Source organism: Podarcis muralis, chromosome 14, assembly GCF_964188315.1.
Source record: "Podarcis muralis chromosome 14, rPodMur119.hap1.1, whole genome shotgun sequence".
NCBI classification, from domain to species: Eukaryota; Metazoa; Chordata; class Lepidosauria; order Squamata; family Lacertidae; genus Podarcis; species Podarcis muralis.
Genome location: NC_135668.1, coordinates 49,248,753 through 49,270,572, shown reverse-complemented (window position 1 = coordinate 49,270,572; position 21,820 = coordinate 49,248,753). Strand labels below are relative to the sequence as shown.

At 47.0% G+C, this 21,820-nt stretch overlaps 1 protein-coding gene across 5 annotated transcripts; it reads left to right on the top strand.

Moving 5' to 3' along the window:
• DRC3 (dynein regulatory complex subunit 3) lies at positions 1–19,869 on the top strand. Of its 5 annotated transcripts, XM_028706367.2 has the most exons (13): positions 1–140; positions 2,387–2,611; positions 3,677–3,793; positions 4,761–4,927; positions 8,086–8,232; positions 9,643–9,762; positions 12,059–12,171; positions 14,111–14,285; positions 16,017–16,148; positions 16,943–17,013; positions 18,354–18,477; positions 18,629–18,760; positions 19,500–19,869. In XM_028706367.2, exons 2-13 carry the CDS (start codon positions 2,452–2,454, stop codon positions 19,605–19,607), a joined length of 1,566 nt encoding a protein of 521 aa, XP_028562200.2. In that variant the 5' UTR covers positions 1–140; positions 2,387–2,451; the 3' UTR covers positions 19,608–19,869. The 5 variants fall into 5 exon arrangements, with proteins under 5 accessions (XP_028562200.2, XP_077774798.1, XP_077774801.1 ...); XM_077918672.1 differs by lacking the exons at positions 12,059–12,171; positions 14,111–14,285; XM_077918675.1 differs by lacking the exons at positions 1–140; positions 12,059–12,171; positions 14,111–14,285 and adding an exon at positions 167–356.
• Positions 19,870–21,820: the final 1,951 nt, after the last annotated feature.

Genomic DNA, 21,820 nt, shown 5'->3' with positions numbered 1-21,820 from the left:
GCCGGCGCGAGAAGCGCGACCTGCCCTTAGCAACGGCCGCGGCATCCCTAGCAACGGGGCCTAACCCGAGCTTTTAACCTTCGGGGAGGCTGGAGGAAGGCGGCTGTGGGTTCAGTGTGAGCTGGTCAAGTGACGCGCTGGTAACCTGCTGAGCAATCCGGGGCTGGGTGGGGTTTCGGTGCCTCTGGAAGTGGGAGTTGGCATGGGATGTTCTGGGATAGGATGTGTAGATATGACACGTGTTGTCGTCGTTGTTTGCTGTCCTACACCTTTCATATTTGTATGACAGGCAGAAGTTCTATCGGTGTAGCTGCAAGAATGGCAGGTCGAAGTTCCACTTTGGATTCAACCTCTGTGTGAGCCAAGCCAGCATCTTGCTTCCAACAGCGCCCAGCTGGAGGGGGGGGGGAGCAGAGCTATTCCAGCTCCAGACTGACAGGTGGGAGGGTGTCTGAAGTGGACACCCTCCCTTAGTAGGTCCTCAGTAGGGCAGGACTGTGGCAGTGCGTCTGTCTTGCAAGCAGAAGGGCCCACATTCAGTCCCCGATGGCATCTCCAGGTAGCCTTTCCGCCTTTGTTCCGGCAAAATATGGGTCGGGGCGATTTTATTTTATTTCAATCTGATGCTGATGTGACTTCAAAGCAATCTATTATGCTCTATTGCAGCCTCGCAGGATTGCCCCTCTGGAATTTGTCACAAGCACATGCAGATACACATGAATTTGTAGATCTCTCTGTGCTTGGCCCCCACCCCCAGAGCTCAAATACTTGACCTGTCACACACCCTTTCAAACACATGCATTTGGAGAGGATCCCTAACTTGGCAGAGAGAAAGAGAGAAGACCTGAAATACAGGACAAAGAACGGTATCAATACAGGACGTAGCATTTTACACTGAAATATGGGACAATCCTGTATTATACAGGACAGGTGGCAACCCCAGCTAGGTAAGGCTGGGAGAGACTCCTGCCTGAAATTCTGAAGAGCCGCTGCCAGTCAGTGTACTGAGCTAGATGGACCTCTCCTCCACGGGAGATTTTAAACCAGAGTTTGGCTGGCCATCTGCCATAGATTCTTTAGCTGAGATTCCTGCATTGTGGTGGGTTGGATTTGACCTTTGGGGTCCCTTCCAACTCTACAATTCTTTGATTCTATGACTCAGTGTAAGGCAGCTAACTGTGGTCCTCCTCCTCCTCCCCAAACTGTGTACAGTTCTGGTCGCCTCAGCTCAACAAGGATATTGTTGAGCCCCTAGGAAAGGTTCAGGAAAGGTCCAACAAAATGATTAAGGGGATGGAGAAACTCCCTAATGAGGAAAGGTTGCAGTACTTGGGACTTCTTAGTTCAGAGAAAAGGTGAGTAAGACAGTAGTTTATTATGCATGGCATGGAAAAAGTAGACTGAATAAAGTTTCTCTACCTCTCTCATGACCCTAGAACTTATGGATATGCAATGAAGCTCAGTGTTGGAAGATTCAGGACAGGAAAGAGAAAGTGCTTCTTCATGCAATGCATAGTTAAACTATGGAATTCGCTCCCACTGGAGGCAGTGAAGGCCAACAACCTAGATGGCTTTAAAGGACAAATTCATGAAGGAGAAGGCTATCAGTGGTTACAAGCCACAATGGCTTCTCTCTGCCTCCACGGTTGGAGGCAATAATGTATTTGAATAGCAGTTGCTGGAGACAACAGGACAAGAGAAAGCTATTGTGCTCAGTTCCTTCTTGCTGGTTTCCCACAGGCATCAGATTGGCCACTGTGAGAACAGGATGTTGGACTAGATGGGCCATTGGCCTGATCCAGCAAGCTCTTCTTAGGTTCTTGCTGCTGCCACCACTGCTCGTTAACTTGCTGTCACCCTTTGGGCTCAACCCGCACTGACACCCAAAGCGAGAGAGGAAAGTGTGCAGAGGCTGTTAGTCGTCCTTCCTCTTATCACCATTCATACACTTTGAAAGGGAATCAGCATGAACTGCAGAGAGCTGGAGTAGCAAGGACAGGGTCAGCTCCCCCACTGAATTGGCACTAGGATGCCAACTCCTGACAGAAGCTGTGAAGTTCAGAGGGCGGGTCCTGGAAGCAACAGCCTTCCTTCATTGCTTGTCTGCAGTGTCTTAGTGGTAGAGTGCTGCTGAATATGGAGGTTCTGTTCACTTGCCATTACTGACAGCCATGTCCTCCACGATTTATCCCTTTCTTCATACAAAGCTGCCTGTACCATCTCCATATATAAGAAGAATGAGGCACCAGCTGGGGATATGCGTAGAAGAGTGGATAGTTTGGTGGACTGTATGTTGGTGTGGTAGGTGGGCATTATGTGGACGGTGTGGGCAGCTCCCAGAAGCTCCTACTGTGTGAATGAGGCATTATGTGTCATTCTATTTCAGTGTCTGCGACAGGCCAGGGCAATCCATTTGAGTTCTAATCTTGGGGGGCACGTCTTCTGCTCAAGATGAGTCGACTGTATGATAGCATAGAGCCCAATGTAATCGATGACGAGATGCTGCAGAAGGCCGTCGAGGAGCAAGGACCTCAAGAAGAAGCAGGCCTCCTGGCCAAAAAAGAAGGCATCAATTTCAAAGATGTCTTGGCGCTGCAGCTTGATTTTAGAAGTAAGGATCAGAATACAAAACAGGGACTTAAAAAAAAAAAAAGATCAAGGCTATTTTACTACAAAGTGCTTACAACATGGAGATTTGCCATGTGGACAGTTAGTGGTTGAACATCTGCTTTTAGGCAGGATTGTGAAAATACTTGAACTAATCTCTGCTCCTCCAGCTTCATCACCCTCTGCCATCTATCAGTCTCCTGCTCTCCCATAGCTCTCCCTTTTCTCTGCTCCTCCCACTTATGCCAAGGGATGGACAAATCCCATGAATTCCAGTATCTCAGATTTCCTATCTTAAGTTTAGGTTGCCCCATTTCCACATCAGGTAGTATGGTGCAGAGCTTTTTAAAAATAAAGTCTGCACAAAGCATTGTTGCTGTGTGCATTTCTCCTCATATATAATGCATTTTTGGTACACAGTTTCCCCTAATGTAATGCATTTTTGTGGGCACCCTTTTCTAATTTACACTTTTTTGGTATGTCTTTTTTTGTTTGAGACCTGCATTGCAAAACTGGGAGAAGTGCAAGTTTCATAGGATAGGCAGATTTCGGTTCACATATTGGTTTGAGAAGTGTGAATTAAGGTAAAGGTAAAGGTACCCCTGCCCGTACGGGCCGGTCTTGACAGACTCTAGGGTTGTGCGCCCATCTCACTCTATAGGCCGGGGGCCAGCGCTGTCCGGAGACACTTCCGGGTCACGTGGCCAGCGTGACAAAGCTGCATCTGGCGAGCCAGCGCAGCACACGGAAACGCCGTTTACCTTCCCGCCAGTAAGCAGTCCCTATTTATCTACTTGCACCTGGGGGTGCTTTCAAACTGCTAGGTTGGCAGGCGCTGGGACCGAGCTGCAGGAGCGCACCCCGCCGCGGGGATTCGAACTGCTGACCTTTCGATCGGCAAGCCCTAGGCGCTGAGGCTTTTACCCACAGTGCCACCTGCGTCCCTGTGAATTAAGTAGGTTAGCTTTAAAAGGAAATCTGAACAAATTTCTTCCCTATCTCTACATATGGTGGGACCTGGCTCCCAGAACAGCTGCATGATTCTACTTCTCCCTTCCCGTGGCTTCAGATATCCTGAAGATTGACAACCTCTGGCAGTTCAAGAACCTGACAAAATTGCAGTTGGACAACAACATCATTGAGAAGATTGAGGCACTGGATACTCTGGTTCAACTGGTCTGGCTGGGTAAGATGGTTGCATTCAGGGTCACAACAAATGCTGTGAAATTTTTGTGTAGGAATGAAGAGCAACCTTCACTTCATTCCAGCTGGTGGTTGCACCCTGGTTTATTTTGGAAGTGATTTCCATATTGGAATTGTATCATGTGTCAAGCAGCCCCCAATATGCTACTCCAGACAAGGTCCTGAAGCTTCTTTGGCTACCCTTCCCCTCCCAAGTTGACATTAGTTGGGTTTGACCGCAAATTCTATTTGAGTGTTGATCAGGAATTTTGCCTGTGCAGGATGGAGACTGGTGTCATAGGGTGGCATTCAACTGAGGTTTACTCAGAATAGACCCACTGAAATTAATGAACGCCAATTAATTTCAATAGGTCCACACTGAGTAAAGCCTAGTTGAATAGAACCTGTAAACTCTGAAGATAATAATTCCATACCAGCCATCAAATGGCAGCTAGAATGAAGATGGCATTTGAGATTCCTAGGGTAGCACTGCCTGATGAGAGACAGTTTTTGTTCCCAGCCAAACTGACCTCCACTTTGTTTCCACTCCAGCCCCTTGAAAAGGCAGAATGACCTCATCAATTTGCCTTTTGTTAGAAGAAGGCCGAACAACATTCTCTTCAGAGTCTTCCCTCTTTCTCATATTTGCTAGATATATGATTTCCTGTTGGGGGAAAAACAGAACCAGGATAGAAAATAATGTTTTTTTCCCCTGAAACCTATATGCATTTGAAACATTCTAGTTAGAACAATGGTTCTCAAAATGTAGGGCAGCTCCCCTTGGAGAAGAGGCACATAGGATACTTAAAAGGGGACAAGAAGTTCCAGGGAGGGCTAAGTCACCTCCTACCTATTGATTCCAACAGAGAGAAAAAAACTGATTCTGTGAATAGGAAAGAGTTCCCTAAGAGGATTTGAATGGTTTCCTTCTCAGAGCTCTTGCCTCCCACATTCTTTTTCTGCTCCCCCAGATTTGTCCTTCAACAATATTGAAGTCATTGAAGGCTTAGATGCGCTCGTTAAATTGCAAGATCTTAGTCTGTACAACAACAGGATTTCTAAGATTGAGAATCTGGACACGCTCCAAGAACTTCAAGTCTTCTCCATAGGAAATAATAACATACAAACTCTGGAAAATGTAAGAGTTTAATTAATAAAGCTGTATAAAGTCTCTAGTGGCAATCCTGTGTACTCTCGCTTGGTAGTTACTCTATTCTGAACTCAGTGGTGCTTACTTCTAAGTAGACATATGGAGGCTGAAGCTGCTACTTCTCTTTGTCCGCCAACACCTCTCTGGCAGAGATGGTCACTTCTATTCCATGGCCGAGGATCTGAGGCTTAGAGAGTGACATGCCCATGGCCATCTAGTGAGTCGCTGTTGGAGCAGGATTTTTTATATATTTTTTCTTCATCTACTGTAAATCTCCTGTCGTAATCACTAGAAAACATCTGTGCTCAGTGTACAATCGGAGTGAACTCATTCACCCAGTGCCAGTATTTATGTTGCCAAAACAGCACCATCTACACCCAAGAAGAAGGAATAAGCAAGCACTGAAGGAACCCCTCTAGAGGTTTGCAGCAGGACAGAAAAGGGTGGTTAGAAAGATAAACCCCCAAGGGGGCGGATGTGTGCAAAACAGCTCAGTAAAGACTGATTGTGCTCATTGGCCACAGAATGCTTACTGGTGATGAAGATGGATAGAAAACAGGGTGGTTATGGAATAGAGTATCCAGAAAAAGGGCATGGCTGGCATGAATTCTGAATTCTGTGCTGCAGCACTTCTTGCAGTAGCCACATTGATATATAGTGTTTTACAGTATTCAACATCACTGTCAGTAGGCTGGCATTTTATCCCCTTGTTGCAGACTGGAAAAAAGCTGGGTATCAGTATTTTAAATGAATATAACTCTCCTGTGTGGACTGAAATCATGCCCCTAGGGTACACCCAATGCTTGTTTGTAGCTGCATATTTACAAGGAGAGCAAAATCAGCCAAGGGGGTGTTCAGTCTGTCTTCAAAGCTCTTGCCTTGACATTTAGCAGTCCTCCATTGAAACTACTAGCCTAACAAATTAAATTCCAGTAGCTTCACTAGGTCCAAGTAACATCTGGTGCCCGTAGTAGTCACGGTTTATCCGAAACAGCACTGTCCACCTCCCTATTGCCTTCTTAGGTACCCTGTTCTAATCATAACACAGTGCAGTAAAGAGGAAGAAGTAATTAAAGGATGCAACAAAGGAGAAGGGGCAAACAGGACTTGTAGGCAACTGTCTGCCAGTAAACAGGGACCGGAGGGGCTGAGAATGGGCTTCGAGAGGCTAAAATTTGTGAATGGTGAACCAAGTCTCCTTCCTTTTTCTTCTTTAAAAGTATCCCACTGTTTTTATTCCTATCACACAATGCATGGTGCCTTAACAGAGTTACATAAGCAATGTAAAACACAGACAAATCTTCCCTACTACCCACCTCATAACTTCTTATTGTTATTATTATTTATTAAATTTCTACGCCATCCTTCATCCGAAGATCATATGGCAGTTAAGAATCTAAAACCACAAACCACAATAACAAACAAATACAAAAGCCCCTACACACAGCTTAAAATACCATAGATTGTTAGCCAAAGGCCTGGGAGAAGAGGAATGATTTTGCCTGGCAAGTTACGAAGGTGCCAGGCAAACCGCCCAGGAGGGAGCATTCCACAAGTGGGGAGCCACCACAGAAAAGGCCCGCTCTTGTGTTGCAGCCCTAAGGACTTCTCATGGAGAGAACAGCCTCAGATGATGACTGCAGGGGAAACCACAGAGCAGAAAGCAGGAAAAAAAATGTGCGAGAAAATTTATCCCGACATCCAGAACATGGGAAGCCTCCCTGAAATTTATTTAATTCGGATTGTATAATTGGTTTATTGTATAATTGGTTGATTGTATTATTTGTGTTTTAATGTGGCAAGATTCAATCTGGTTTGTTATTAATTTTGAAAGTCTTTAATTGAAAATGAATAATAGTAATAATAATAATAATAATAATAATAATAATAATAATAATAATAAATTATTTACAAAAAAGATGATGACTGCAGGGTCCAGGTAGGCTCATATGGTGAGAGGTGATCTAAAATAGAAATTACAGCAGTAGATAGGGAGAGGGAAAGAAAGTCAAGAGCAGAGAGACAGCAGCGTCCGCAGATGTTATTACACATACTTATCACTTGGTTACAGTTGGGAATGAGGATTTTATTGATGGCTGGATTGATTTAATTTGTATCCCACTTTTTCCCCCTCCAAGGAGCTCAAAGTGGCACACATGGTTCTCCCCCTCCTCGTTTTATCCCCCACAACATCCCTGTGAGGTAGGTTAGGCTGAGAGGCAGTGCCTGGCCTAAGAGAGTCACCCAGTGAGTTTCATGGCTGAGGGGGGAATTGAATCCTGGCCTTCTGGGTCTGACACTCTAACCACAACACCACACTGCCTCTCCAAGGGGTTGAAGGAGTTGACCTTAACCCCCAGTGAACACCTGTGGTGGTGATCTTTCTCCCCACCCTCTGGTGAAGTGTGTGTGTAGCCGGGGGGAAGGGTGTACATGGAGGCTGTTCCATGCTCAACAGGAGAAGGGGAAATGGGGGAAATTGTTTTCCATATTAAATCTTACCTCTTAGTGAATTCCACTGCTGTGAATTCCCTTTAACTTCTGAGTAGATACACATAGGATTTCACTGTAAGACAGTAAAAATGCATTTTCCTGTGGATTGTAATTTTAGACTAGTAAACTGCTTGAGGATGCCCTTCCCAGAACCCGGATAGGTGTGATGCTTGCAGCAGATGAAACTTTGGTTGTTTTAGCTTCCCTTGATATCCATGAGGTTTAGAAACTTGCGGGGGGGGGGGTGTTCCCTCACAACCTATGGCATAACTGCAGCTGTGCAGCAAAGATCCTTGCTTTTAATGGTTCCTTCTGTTGGGATGGATCTGCTTTCAGAAAGAAACCAGTACTCAGGGTTTTTTGGTCCAGAAGTCGCAATGTGTGCTATGTGCATCAGCATGTAATAATTTATTTTTGCTGGGTTCATTTGTGTTTTGAACCAGGGGGCCACCAACCACAAGAGATACCTCAGCAGGATCTCGTTCTCATTCAGTAAAAAGTCTAAGAGTCTGCGAGTGTTTAATGACTCCAAGTTTGACATTTTTCGACAAAGAACACCCCCTTTCCTCTTGTTCATCTTTTGTGAAAATCAATTTTTCCCATAAATATTTTGTCCTCATGGCTCTCTGCATTTCTCTGTCACCTTGCCGCAGGTGATCTATCTCAGGCAGTTCCAAAACCTGCGCACGTTGAACCTCACCGGGAACCCAGTGTGCGAAAATGAAGTATATTCCGCATTCATCGCCGCTTATCTCCCCGACCTTGTGTACCTGGATTTTAGACTGGTAGATGACAACTCGGTAAGGATGGAAAAGTTCAGCCCCTTATCTCTTGCTATTTTAGCTTTCCTATCTACCCCGAGTGCCAGAAAGCTGGTGAGGCTGCCTCCTCAATCCTCTCCCCACAGGTGCCTGCCTTGGGATTTGACAGCCCTTATTCTAAGCAGTAGGGATGCGGGTGGCGCTGTGGGTTAAACCACAGAGCCTAGGACTTGCCGAGCAGAAGGTTGGCGGTTTGAATCCCCGTGACGGGGTGAGCTCCCGTTGCTCGGTCCCTGCTCCTGCCCACCTAGTAGTTCGAAAGCACGTCAAAGTGCAAGTAGATAAATAGGTGCCGCTCCGGCGGGAAGGTAAACGGTGTTTCTGTGTGCTGCTCTGGTTCGCCAGAAGCGGCTTAGTCATGTATGCCAGCTCCCTCAGCCAATAAAGCGAGATGAGCGCCGCAACCCCAGAGTCGGTCACGACTGGACCTAACGGTCAGGGGTCCCTTTACCTTTACCTTTTTATTCTAAGCAGTGGAGTAGGAAGGGGGATGCGGCGGATGCGGGCCGCCCCTGGTGTCATACCTGAGGGGGGTGACAAAAGGGCAAAAGTATGAGTTTTTAAAATAAAAAACAGAAAATTTGGGCTCATGGAACTTTTTTGGGCTCACAACAAATGCAACGAAATGCGGCTGGCATTGGGCGCCACACAGTGGGGGCTGGCACTTACCGCGGGGCCTGCAGTGTGCCCCGAGCCATGTGTCTCTCCTGGGAGTGACGTGGTGGCTTGGGCACCTGCAGACCCTAAAACGGCAGCGTGGGGCTTGCGTCTGCCCACCGCCTCTCCCTCAGCCATCCTACAGCTGAGGGGGAGGCAGCGGAGAGGCTTTGCGCAGTGTGCCCTGCACTGGCTCGTCCTGCCCCCATTGGCAGCTTGCTCTGCCCCCAGGTGTAGGATGTGTGCACTGCCCTGGGCACCTGAGTGGCTAGCTACGCCATTGATACTTTAAATATATATATATTATAAATTTCAACACAGTAATTTTAACAAAATGCATCATCCACATTGATTTTCCCTACTCCATTTTTCCCTCCCCCCCCCCCCCTAGACAGAAAACCCACCCTCCCACCACCACCCCAGACTTCCCTCAGCTCCTTTCTCTGGTTTCTCAACACATCTTTCTATCTGCATGTTATAAAATTGTAAAGATCCTCAAATTATCTATCTATGTATTATAATAAAGAGTTTGTGAATGTTTATTCAAAAGCTGCCAAAGAGTCCAGTTCATTTTGTTGCCTCTTCAAATATTTCGTAAAAGGTTCCCATTCATCTTTAAAGTCACAGTTATCCTTGTCACGTAGTTTGCGTGTCAATTATGCCAATTCCGCATAGTCCGTCAGTTGCTACGCCATTGATTCTAAGCTGCCTGTCCCTGTTTTCTTTTCCCAGCGAGAGATGGCCCTGATAAAATACCAGTATGCCATCGAGGAGATGAGACATGGGGAAACTCTGGCCATGGCTAAGCAGCAGGTTCTGGATGCCCAACAGAAACAGGTGGAATATCACAAGGTATGTTCCTTTTGGGCCGTCTGTAGAATCATAGAGTTGTAGCCCAAACCCCTGCAATGCAGGAATGTAGATCGCAGGGATGTTGAGAGAACCCAACAGATACTGGATTCTCTTTCAGCCTCCTGAATAGGCGTTGGTCTCTAAACACTGAGATATGAAATAAAAACCAGTAAGAAAACAGTTGTGGATTCTACAGACACAAAGTGGAAAGCTAAACCAAACAGTTCGTACAAAACAGTTCATACACGAGAACGGGGCCTTCTCTGCAGTGGCTCCCCGTCTGTGGAATGCTCTCCCCAGGGAAGTTCACCTGGCGCCTTCATTGTACACCTTTAGGCGCCAGGCAAAAACATTCCTTTTTAACCAGGCCTTTGGTTGACCTGATTGACATCCTATACCCTTTAAAAATGTGGCTCTTTTTTGGAGGGTGTGTGTGTTATTGGGTTGTTTTTATTTTGATTTTCTATAATGTGATCTTTTCTGTGAACTGCCCTGAGACCTCCGGGTATATAAATTCAATTAATTAATTAATGGCTTGAAAGAGGTTGTCTCCGGAGAGCTAACCAAAGTGAGGAAAAGGTTCTATAATTTTGGAGCCATTCTCGATAGGACTCAGCTCCTTGCTGTTAATATTATCAGTTTCTACCTTGTTGACAAGACTTCAGTTGGCAAGAGGGAATCATGGGGAGATTTATAGATGTCTGGATGTCTTGACCCCCACTTGGGCAGGTGTTTAGCTGAGAACAGGAACCTCCTAGAGGGGAGATGGAAGAGACTGAGTGTGCGGTTCAAGGCCTGGAGACTCCCTTTAAGGAAAGAGGCAGGGGGTGAAGTGGCAGGGGCTGAAGTGGCAGGGGCTGGGGCAGAGAGCGATCTAAAAGGCCTCATTTGAACTTCACATCCGTTTGAACTTCTCTTCTGTTCACCTGAAGCTCTCCAACCTCTGGTTTTACCTGTGTATGTATGTTTGTCTCATATTGCCTCTCACATTTCCTCCAGGGAGCTCAAGGTGGCATACATAGTTCTCCCTCCACCCCCCAATTTTTAACCCACAGCAGCCTTGTGAAGTAGGTTAGGCTGAGAGGCAGCTACTGACCCAAAGTCACCCAGTGAGCTCCATGGCCGAGTGGGGATTTGAACCCTGGTCTCCCAGCTGCTAGATGGACACTCTAACCACTATACAGTGGTACCTCTGGTTACATACGCTTCAGGTTACATACGCTTCAGGTTACAGACTCCGCTAACCCAGAAATAGTGCTTCAGGTTAAGAACTTTGCTTCAGGATGAGAACAGAAATCGTGCTCCGGCGGCGCAGCAGCAGCAGGAGGCCACATTAGCTAAAGTGGTGCTTCAGGTTAAGAACAGTTTCAGGTTAAGAAGAGACCTCTAGAACGAATTAAGTACTTAACCCGAGGTACCACTGTACCACATTGGCTCTCTTGTCCTCAAATGACCAGCTCTCAAGGTCAATATGGTCTGCTGAGGGTTGATGAACTGTGAAAGAATACATTGTTTATTTTGTTATTTTTGGAAAACAGGTGGTTCTTTTCGTAAATATTCCACAATATGCATTTCTTCGTTGTGTTAACTGGTCTGCTATTTATTTTAAGGGACCCCGGCCCTTTTATTTTTCTTCTTAGCATCTCACAGAACCATCTGAATTTAAGGCATAAGATTCTCCCCATTTCCTTTGGGCAACTATCTTCTTCCGATTCCCTGTCATTGACTGGTTGGATGCAGAAAAATGGTGGGAGGAACCAGCTGGGGAACCCCCAAGGGAAGAAGACCCAGAGTCTAGGGAGTGGTCAAAGGTAGAAGACAGGGCGTAGGAGGTGTCAGAAGCTGAAGAGGTAACAGAGCTTAGTGAGAGGGGAGAGTCTGTGACAGAGAGAAGCCCAGAATCAGAGGCAGAAGCTGAAGCAGGAGAGGAGAGAGACCAAGAGGCAGAGATGAGTCAGGCTGGGGAAGAGTCACGGGTGTCTCCCTCTTCTGCTCTGACAAGCTCCCCTCCCAGAACCAGAAGAGGCATGAAAAGGGTGGAGGAGAGGTTGCCTTCATGCATGTGCAGCCTCCAATTGCTGTGGGAAAGCCCTGGAGAGAAGGGAACCTAGACACTTGTGGGGAGACAGGGACCTTTAGTCGTGGCAACCACTTCATGGGGGCAAGATCTGAGTTGCTGCGCTCATTAGGCCTGACACGCCTGTGCTAATGAAGGGTTAACTCCGGCTTGCTTGGTGCGATTGACTGCCAGCTCACTCCTGTTCTTTCCCTTTTGCCTCCTTGCTTCGCTCTCCAGCGCGCTTATGTGGAGTATCTGAACGGAAGCTTCCTCTTTGACAGCATGTTTGCAGACGATCCTGAAGCAGCCAAACTGCTCTACCTCCCTGGAGTGCCAGAGCTACTGGAGATATATCCTTTTTTTAAAAAAACAACAACCACACAACTTTTTTTTTTTTTTGAAATTTTAACAGTTTTTATACACACATCATACAGTACAGAGTTGTCATCTCTTTTCCTAAGACTTCCCAATCCATCTCTCTGTGGCACACTAGGGCAGTGTTTCCCAACCTTTTTTGGGCAAAGGCACACTTGTTTCATGAAAAAAATCTCGAGGCACACCACCATGCCAGATGGGGAAAGGTCACTTTTTACTTATGTAAAAAAAAAATAAAAAAATAGTAACAGCATAGAAGGTAATGGTTAGGCTAGCATCCCTCTTCCAAATATGCTAGGTTTTTATTTGCAGGGACTGTTCTACATGGGAAAGCATTCAGCACTGTCATTCTCCCATCTGCCATCTGAATTGGTACTATTCTGGGTCAACTTACTCTGCTGCATGTGTAGATGAAAATAGCACCAAGTGTGGGGGAGGGGGCAGAACAGGTTTCAGATACAGGATATTAAGCATACACGTACTTCAGATTGAACTGGTTGCTTGCTTTGCAAGTTTTCATTTCCCAAATGACTGCCTTGGCAAGCGCAATACCTACCAGGCTCAACGCCGGTCTCGCGCTGCCGCTTCCCACGCTCTCAAGGACCCGGGAGGAGGAAGGCGTGAAGGGAATCCTGAAGGCGCGAAAACCTCGCGCATGCGCAGGCCTTCCGCCTGCGACAGCCCAGTAGGCCGGCCGAAGCGAGCGGCGATGGGATGTGGGAGGGAGCTCGCTCGCCGCCCCGCGTGTGCCTATGTGGGGCACGTTACAGCCCCGTGACGTCAGCGCCACGCAGGCAGGCAGACGGCGAGAGCCCCGCGCTGGGAGGCCTCTCCTCGCCGCCGCCACCCCGCCTCTCGCCGCCCGACTCGCCCACCTCCCTCCAGGCAACATCTTGCGGCACACCAGGCAACGTCTCGCGGCACACTAGTGTGCCGCGGAACACCGGTTGGGAAACACTGCACTGGGGGAATCTTGATCGGCTGCATACCCTGATATTTCTCCCATTATCATTTCAAGTTTTCTTTTTTTGATGTTATCTGCTGCTCATATGTTAACCCCTACTTGTAGGTTAAATTGTATATCGTACCCTCTAAGATAATCTCCCAAACACCTCCACTCTTCTCTTATCTTTAACTAATCCTTATTCTTTAGTTTTGCGATCATGGCTACTAATTCTATGTATTCTATCAATTTGTTCTGCCAAATTTCCTTAGTGAGTATCTCTTCTTCCGCATATACTATTCTAGCTGAAGCGGCTGCATACAGAAAGATTTTGGGTGCCTTTTTTGGAATGGCATCACCTATTATCCCTAATAGAAAGGCCTCTGGTCTTTTGGGAAATGTGAGATTTAGAATCTTTTTTTAATTCTGTGCGGAACATTTCCCAATACTCTCTAATGTATTTACATGACTTCCACATATGAATCAGGGTTCCCTCCACCTCGTGGCATTTCCAGCATAAATTAGACCCTTTTAAATACATTTTCACTAATGTGCTAGGTGTCAAGTACATGATCTTTTGTAGGTTTTCCTTAATAACATAACAGGCAGAGAAATTCATGGTTTCAGCCCATAATTTTTCCCATACAGACAATTCTATGTTGTAACTGATATCTATGGCCCATTTTGTCATTGTCACCTTTGCCATCTCATCTTTGGTCTCCCACGCCAGTAACAAGTTTTATAAATTTTTGAGATACATCCTTTCTGCTTTGGGACAGAACTGGTGATAAACCTTGAGAATGGGATGTTCTCTGGAGTGGGGTTTCTTGTTTGTTATGAGGGCTACTGTGAGTCATAGTGATCTCCAACAACAGGAGGCAACAGCCCAAACAAGGGAGTGGAAGCAGACACAAGCCTTTTTCCTTTCCTTTTCAAACATAACTCAGTTCTCTCCTTGACTCCGACTTCACATACAAGTCTAAATTTGTGGCCATTTGCGAGAACCTGTTTGAGTACGGCCTGAAGCAATACGAGAAGCGAGAGGCTGAGGTCGCCCTCTTCTATGAGTGCCTCAACGAAGCCCTGGAAGAGAACCACCAGCAGTGTTCCAAAATCCTGCGGGACTTTGAAGAGAAGAATAATGGGGTACACAAGGGACCTCGGGTCAGGGATGGGGAACGCAGTTGGACTCGCAACTTCCATCAGCCCCAGTGAGCATAAGGCGGATGATGGGAGTTGGAGTCCCACAACCTCCGGAGGACCATAGGTTTGCCACTTGTAAGTGATTAGAAAACCGAGCCATCTTTGATTAAAACCGGGATCGCTCCACCGCAGCCATTTAGTTTTGATTTTTTACAGGTCAATACTGTAAAGGTAAAGGTACCCCTGACCATTAGGTCCAGTCGCGGACGACTCTGGGGTTGCGCGCTCATCTCGCTCTATAGGCCGAGGGAGCCAGTGTTTGTCCGCAGACAGCTTCTGGTTCATGTGGCCAGCATGGCTAAGCCGTTTCTGGCGAACCAGAGCAGTGCACGGAAACGCTGTTTACCTTCCCACCGGAGCGGTACCTATTTATCTACTTGCACTTTGTGCTTTCGAACTGCTAGGTGGGCAGGAGCAGGGACCAAGCAACGGGAGCTCACCCTGTCACGGGGATTCGAACTGCCGACCTTCCGATCGGCAAGCCCTAGGCTCTGTGGTTTAGACCACAGCGCCACCCGCGTCCCTGGTCAATACTGTAGCAAGGGCTTAAACCTTTTGGGCAGGCAAAGCTATAGGGGATTCAGCCCCACAGTCTGATGAGGAAGCTACATCCTCGAGATGGGATGTTACTTCTTAATCCTTCTCGCTATGCTTGACCTACCTCACAGGATTGTTGTGAGAACTTAATGGGGGGTCATGTATACCATCCTGAACTGCTGGGGGACAGTGGGGAGGCAGGATAGAATGTCATTAGTAACTGTTCCCCTTGACTGTGCAAAGGATCACATCCTGAAAGTACCATCAGGTGCTGACTTAAACCAAGGCAACAAACTGGTTAAATTGATGTATTTTGTTTTCAGTTGACTTGTACCTAATCCTAAACACTTTTAGCTAGATTTAAGTCAGTCCAAGTACACTATACCCCAGGGGTCACGTTCCTGGCTCCCGCACACGTAAGTGAGATGTGCGCTAAGTGGGAGCCTGCAGAGGCCTTGTGGCTTGTGCAGAAACCCTTCCCAGGACCATGGTCACATTGAGGAACTCTTTATAAGCTTCAGAAGGAACGTCTGGCTTTCATAGAATACAGTTTTAAAATCCCTGTGGGAACTTATGTCAGGAGCTCGGCCTACACTCGAGTAGGACCCTGGCAGAGACACATGCCCGACTGGCATGTTCTCTCCCTCCTGGTCGATCGTTGGGGAGCTTCAAAAGCTTTCTTCAGCCCGAACAGCACAGCGACTGATGCCAACCGACACCGGCACACTTAGGGATCTGCAGAGTCTTTGCAGCTTGCGTCACAGACCTCAGCAACTCAGCATTTTGGCTAATCTATTTACATATAAATACACACGGAGCACTGCAACATGACTCCCTCTCTCTCTAGCATCAGACAGCAAAGAGAAAAAGAACAAGGACAATAGACCCACTTCACAGAACACAGTAACACAAACATCCTGTCTCCGTCACTTCCCACTTCCAAACATACACCGTCATGTGAAAGACAACAATCCTATGACTGCAATCATGGAGCAGGAATTCTAACAACTTAGTCACTGCTTCACATTCCCATTGTGTGCACCAGAGTATCACCACCACCACCAATAATGAATAAAATGAATTATTTCTGCCACGGGGCAACAGCTGCTAACCTTCTGTCTCTTGCTGAGCACACAGGTGATAGATACGATTCAGAACCTCAGCGACAACCAAGTTATAGAGATCAAACTGGCTGAATACAACTATGAAATCACAAAGCTCTCGGACGTGCTGATGAGTGAGGAGATGCTGCTGGTTGATCAGCTGGAGGTATGAACCTGGCAGAGCTGGACGTTCGGGTGTTGGGGACTCCAAGGCTGGATTACTGTACTGCACTCTGTGTGGGGCCTCCCTGTGCTGGATCAGAAGCTGCAGTTAGCGTGGTTGCTGGCAGGAGACCTGCACTGGCTTTGCCCATTTGATCCCAGCCCAAGTTCAAGGTGCTGCTGGTGGGCAAAAAGCCATTAATAGCGTGGGAGCAGTTTACTTGCAGGATCACTTTCCCCCATATGTACCTGCTCAACCACTTGGATCTGCGGAACTGGCGCTGTTAAAGGTGTCACGTAATACCTGTTCCATACTTGTAAGAAATCGATGTTTTGGTGTGATGGCAGCCTTGGAACTTCCTGCTGGTTGACATCAGGCAGGTGCCTTCACCATATTCTTTTTGGAGTCTACTTAAAACATTTTTTTTAGGTGAGCCTGTCCGGACATGTGGAAGTTACATGTGTTTTATGTCTTTTTAGCTAAAGCTGATTTTAGGCATCTTTTGAATGTTTTTAAATGCCTGCTGCAACCTGGTTTTTGCTGAGAATCTTAATGCTTCGTTTTCTATTTTTTGTAAACCGCTGTGAGTTTTTCTTATATTAAAGCGTTATCTATATATATATTTGGTTAACTACATTAATAAAAACAAATAAATTAAATAATCAGCAAAAATGACAGGCAAGTAGATTCTCCTGAGTGTTTCAGGCCCGATTTCCAAAAGTTGTGGGAGTCAAACTGTTTTGAGTCAAACTCAGCTTTGCCCTCTAACTTCCCACCCCTTTTCTTTTCTTGCTAAGGAAGTGATAAAGGATTTCGAAAGGAACATCGCTGACCTGGTGTCGAACTTTATAGAAAACGAACAAGGAATATATCCTTTTGTTGTCGCTTGCACAGAGCTGCAAATAATTGTGGCGGGCGCTTTGCTTCGGATCAACAGAGCTGGCTTGTCCACACTGTATGGCATTCGATTGCTTCTCAATACTGTGCGGTAGAGCCGGGATTGATTTCAGTTTTGGAAGCATTTCTCAGGCCCCTAAGAACCGCAGGGCTTTTCTCTCCATTCACTCTTTGTGCCAAGACCTGTCTGAAGAGCTGCTGCGGTATAATACTTGATGTAATAGCAGCATTTCCACCTAAAATCTTGGGCTAGCATTTTAGCTTTCCTGGAGGACAACCCTGAGAAGCAAGGGTGGTGAGCCTCTACACTTCCACCCCATAAAGGAAGTTCTGTTGTCGTGGGACCACTCCTGCCAACCAGAAGTACAAGAAGCTTGGAAACTGGGGCTGGGGTGTCCAAGCAGCATCCCTGGGGAGTGCATTTAACTCGAGGACCTTTGTTGGGCCATGAAGGGCTGAGTCCTTGCTATCACAATGAACACAAACTGAGGCTGGGTGCACATTCTCATGTGCTCCGCATCCAGTGTGCTCCCACCACTGGTTTGGGAATCAGTGCACTCACAATGTCATGATCCTTGTCTCTCCTGGACCTACCCGTCGCATCTTACGAAATACTGAATGGATCTACACTCATGGTTTTTAATGCTAAAAATGAGTTTTAAAATGGTTCTGATAACCGTATAGCCACATGACGTTCTTCTTAAACGTTAATAATGCATTATTAAAATGCGATACCATAGAGTATGGTAGAGTATACCATACCATAGAATATGTTGTTGTTTAGTCGTTTAGTCGTGTCCGACTTTTCGTGACCCCATGGACCAGAGCACACCAGGCACTCCTGTCTTCTCCATGGAGTTTCTTGGCAGGGATACTGGAGTGGCTTGCCGGTTCCTGATCCAGGTGGATCATGTTTGGTCAAAACTCTCCACTATGACCTGTCCATCTTGGGTGGCCCTGCATGGCATAGCTCATACCAGAGCTCTCCCCTTCCAGAAACCGGGTAGACCTTGCAGAAAAGGAAGCAGAGGAGAAACAAATATCTTGACGTTTTAGAACATGTTTAATATCGTTCAGATGACGTTTAAAAAGTGAGTGTAGATCCAGCCACTGTGTTTTGATGTGTTCTTCCCCCCAAGCCAGCTTAGATCTGAATTGAGAGAGCTGTTTTTTAAGCAGGCAATGTGTGCACAGCCTTAGTTTCCATCCTCTCGGCCAGCCTTCCCTGCCTCCTTTTGTTCAAACACTGGGCAGTAGGAAAGGGTTGCTGAGAGGCATCCCTGTTCTTTGCTTCTTAACCTTTTCTCCTACGATGGCTCAGTGCCGGGATCTAGAGAACCAGCACCACGAGAAGCTCCTGGAGATATCCGTCAACACACTGGAGAAAATAGTGAAGAGCGAGTTTGATGAGGAGATGCCGGATGACGTTCGTATGGTGAGATCCAACTCCACCTCTTCCTCCCCTTTCGCCAGAACAGGCAAAACCCTCTTGGCGTGACTCATCAGTAAGAGATGACCCTTTGTGGGATGGTGGTTTGTCTACAGCCAAAATAAATGGCCCTCCTCTCACCTGGTTTCCTTCCTAGCTTTTTGTGGACAAAGACACCATTGTCAATGCCGTCAACGCCTCTCACGACATTCACTTGCTGAAGATTGACAACCGAGAAGACGAAATTATCACTAAAGCCAATGGCTGGGCTTCCACACTGGTTGAGAATGTAAGTGAAGAGTCCCATTGCCCCTCTGCAGGAGGCCTTCTCACAGAAGGAAATAACCAGCATTAAGGACATGAGCGCTTTCATCTTATTGTTAACAAGGTAGCTGGTGGCAGTGGCATATTGGGGAGGGGGGGTCGGGGCAGTTGCCCCGGGTGCAAAATTGTTAGGGGCACAAAATTTCAACACCCGGTGCTGCCCGCTTCCATCACTGAGCTCTGTTGAAAATGGCTTCTCTATACAAACCAGGAAGTGACCTCTCCAGACAGCAACTATTTTTTTCTTATCCCTGTGCTTGCAATCTTCTGGGTGACGGGGACGTTATTAAGACAATTGAATGTGCATGCATACTCAGTCAGTTTCCTTCCCTCCCAGCCCTCTGTGTGGATTGGCGTTATGTGCAAACCCAACATCCTTCCTTAACCATGGTTTGTTTTAACATTCCCCCCAGGCACTCAACAAGCTACAAAGGCACGAGACCATAGCTGTCAACATTTCCCTTTTCTGAAGGGAAATTCCTTTATTCTGAATGGGATTCCTTGCAAGAAAAGGGAAACGTTGACAGCTGTGCACGAGGCAAGCACAGCTAGGGGGGGAAAACTCCAAAACAAAACACTTTGCAGAAACAAGCCATGATTCGTTTGACCGTCTGTGGGGCAATCTATGGCTAACTTGTGGTCTGTTAAACAAACCGCGGCTTAGCGCTAAGTGTGAACTGGACCAACTGTTTCAATCCCTGCAGGTTCACAAGACTGAAATTCAAAGAAACCGAAGTCGTGTGTTGGAAATTAACCAATACGTTGACCATCTCCGCAGTGAGCTGGACAACATGGACATTCTGGAGACGTAGCTGGCTTTCGACACTGAACTGCCCCTGCCCCCCCATTTGGGGATCTGTGACTTTCTGCTTGGGAAGGGAATCCGCCTGGAGGTCTCCTACCTACTGAAAAGACACCCTAAAAATATTCCTTCCTTACTGGAAGGAATCCTCTGCCCCTCCAACGTTTGATGATCAAAACAAGTAGACTAAAGCAGACAGTAAGGCATTTAAAAGCAAAATGAGTTGGCTTAAATTGGTGCCTTGTAGTTATAAAGCAATTATACAGGAAGTGGGTCAGTTCCATCTTTTGCATTAATTTCAATTACATAGGTAGTTGAACCTTCAAAAATTGTAGGCTAATGAACAAATTACCATATTTTTCGTCCTATAGGACACACCGGCCCATAGGACGCACCTCGTTTTTTGGGGGGGAAATGAATTAAAAAAATTATTTTCCCCCCCAGCCGCGGCTGCTGCCCCAAGCCTTGCGCACACCTGCCCGAAGCACGGGGCGCCCTCCGGAGGGCGCCCCTTGCTTCGGGCTGCAGCCCACAAGCCTTGTGAGCCCGCGGGAACTCCCGCCGGGCTTGCAAGGCTTGTGGATAGCTTCCTGAAGCTTGGAGAGCGAGAGGGGTCGGTGCGCACCGATGCTTCTCGCTCTCCAGGCTTCAGCGAAAGCCTGCATTCGCCCCATAGGACGCACACACATTTCCCCTTCATTTTTGGAGGGGAAAAAGTGCGTCCTATGGGGCGAAAGATATGGTAAAACCCTGATTAGAAGACCCAATTAGCATTGGCGCGCTGTCTAAAAAAATGGTTGGCTCTGACATTGATTGGACCCTCATTTCACAGCATGAATGGAACCCATAGATGGGGCAAGTGACTGGCCAGTGGTGAAAGGCCCAAGAAGAGGGGAGAGGGTCTACTCAGGGAGGGCAGAACATCTGCACTGCGCAGAGGAGCCTCTCCCCAGCCAGAACATTTCCAGATATAGTTCTTGGGCTTATGTGGGGCTTGCGCCAGCCCACTGAGCCTTACTGACGCTCCACTTGGAATGAAAGGATGACCTGGAACACACTGACACTCCTTTGGCAGCTGGGCATCTCAGGGGGAAATTAGGATTAGCATGCATGCTATGGTTTAGGAAGCGTGTTCAATGTATTCTTGCATAATGTATACAAAGGGAGAGCCCTCCTGTACTGCAGCTCCAAGCCCATCCCTGAGCAGAATCTCTCTCCATAAGACGCTCAGCTGTGAAATGAACGTGGGACCAGCTTCTCCAAATCTAGGCTCCTACAAAGGACATTTTCCACCTTCAGAAGGCAGATAACCAGCAGACAAAATAGGTAATAAGACCAGGAAACAATGTGAAGGAGGCTGCTTCAGGTGGCCAAAGTTCCCCTCCGTGAACAGAGAAAATGGATATGTCAGGCTACTGGCCGAGACTTCTTCTTGACATGCTAGCTTTCTGTGTGCAAGGAAGTTTGTTTCAAGATGAAGGAGCCCTTGGGAGAATGAGGGAGCTGGCCAAGGTACCACATATGGCCCCTACAAAACAGCTCACATCTTAAAACCGAGTCCAAGGCATTGCCAGAGATGGTTTAGTACTCTTGTTAGTTAAGGTTTGTTCCTATTTAAATTTCCCAGCTTTGCACCTGTGCCATGAATGTAAAAGGCAAAGAATCACAATTTTCCTTTCCACACCAACAGAGGGAATAAAGGGTGGTCGCAGCTATTTTAAACCCAGGCCAATTTGTAGGGGTGTGGAGTGCTTCTAACTTTTCATGTGGTTGACAGCCAACAAGGGGTACTGCTGTGTCTCCTGAAAAGCTCAGAATTCCCTCCCCAATGAAGAAGCAGACTGCAGAACAGCTGGGCAGAATCACAGCCCCAATTTTTTAGGGGTGACCTTGAACTTTTTCCTTAAAATTCATATCATCCTCGTTGTCATGTGCTTGGACTTTGCCATTATTTTTGTAAAATTCCCATTCCCGTTTTCCTAAAGGCAGGTGTATCCATCAACTAATGGACAAAGCTGATAACCCCCAGGTCTGAGAATGGCCAGAACCTACAGGGTTTTGACCACAGCTGCCTTGGCCGGCCCCCTCCACACAGTCCTGCTCTCTCACTGCATTCTCTTATAGGTCAACCTAAGCCCAGAAATCAGGTTCAGACCAGCTTTGCCTAGAATGGCCTTTACCCAGATTAGCTCTCCAGGGATCCAACTCTGCGACCCAAAATCT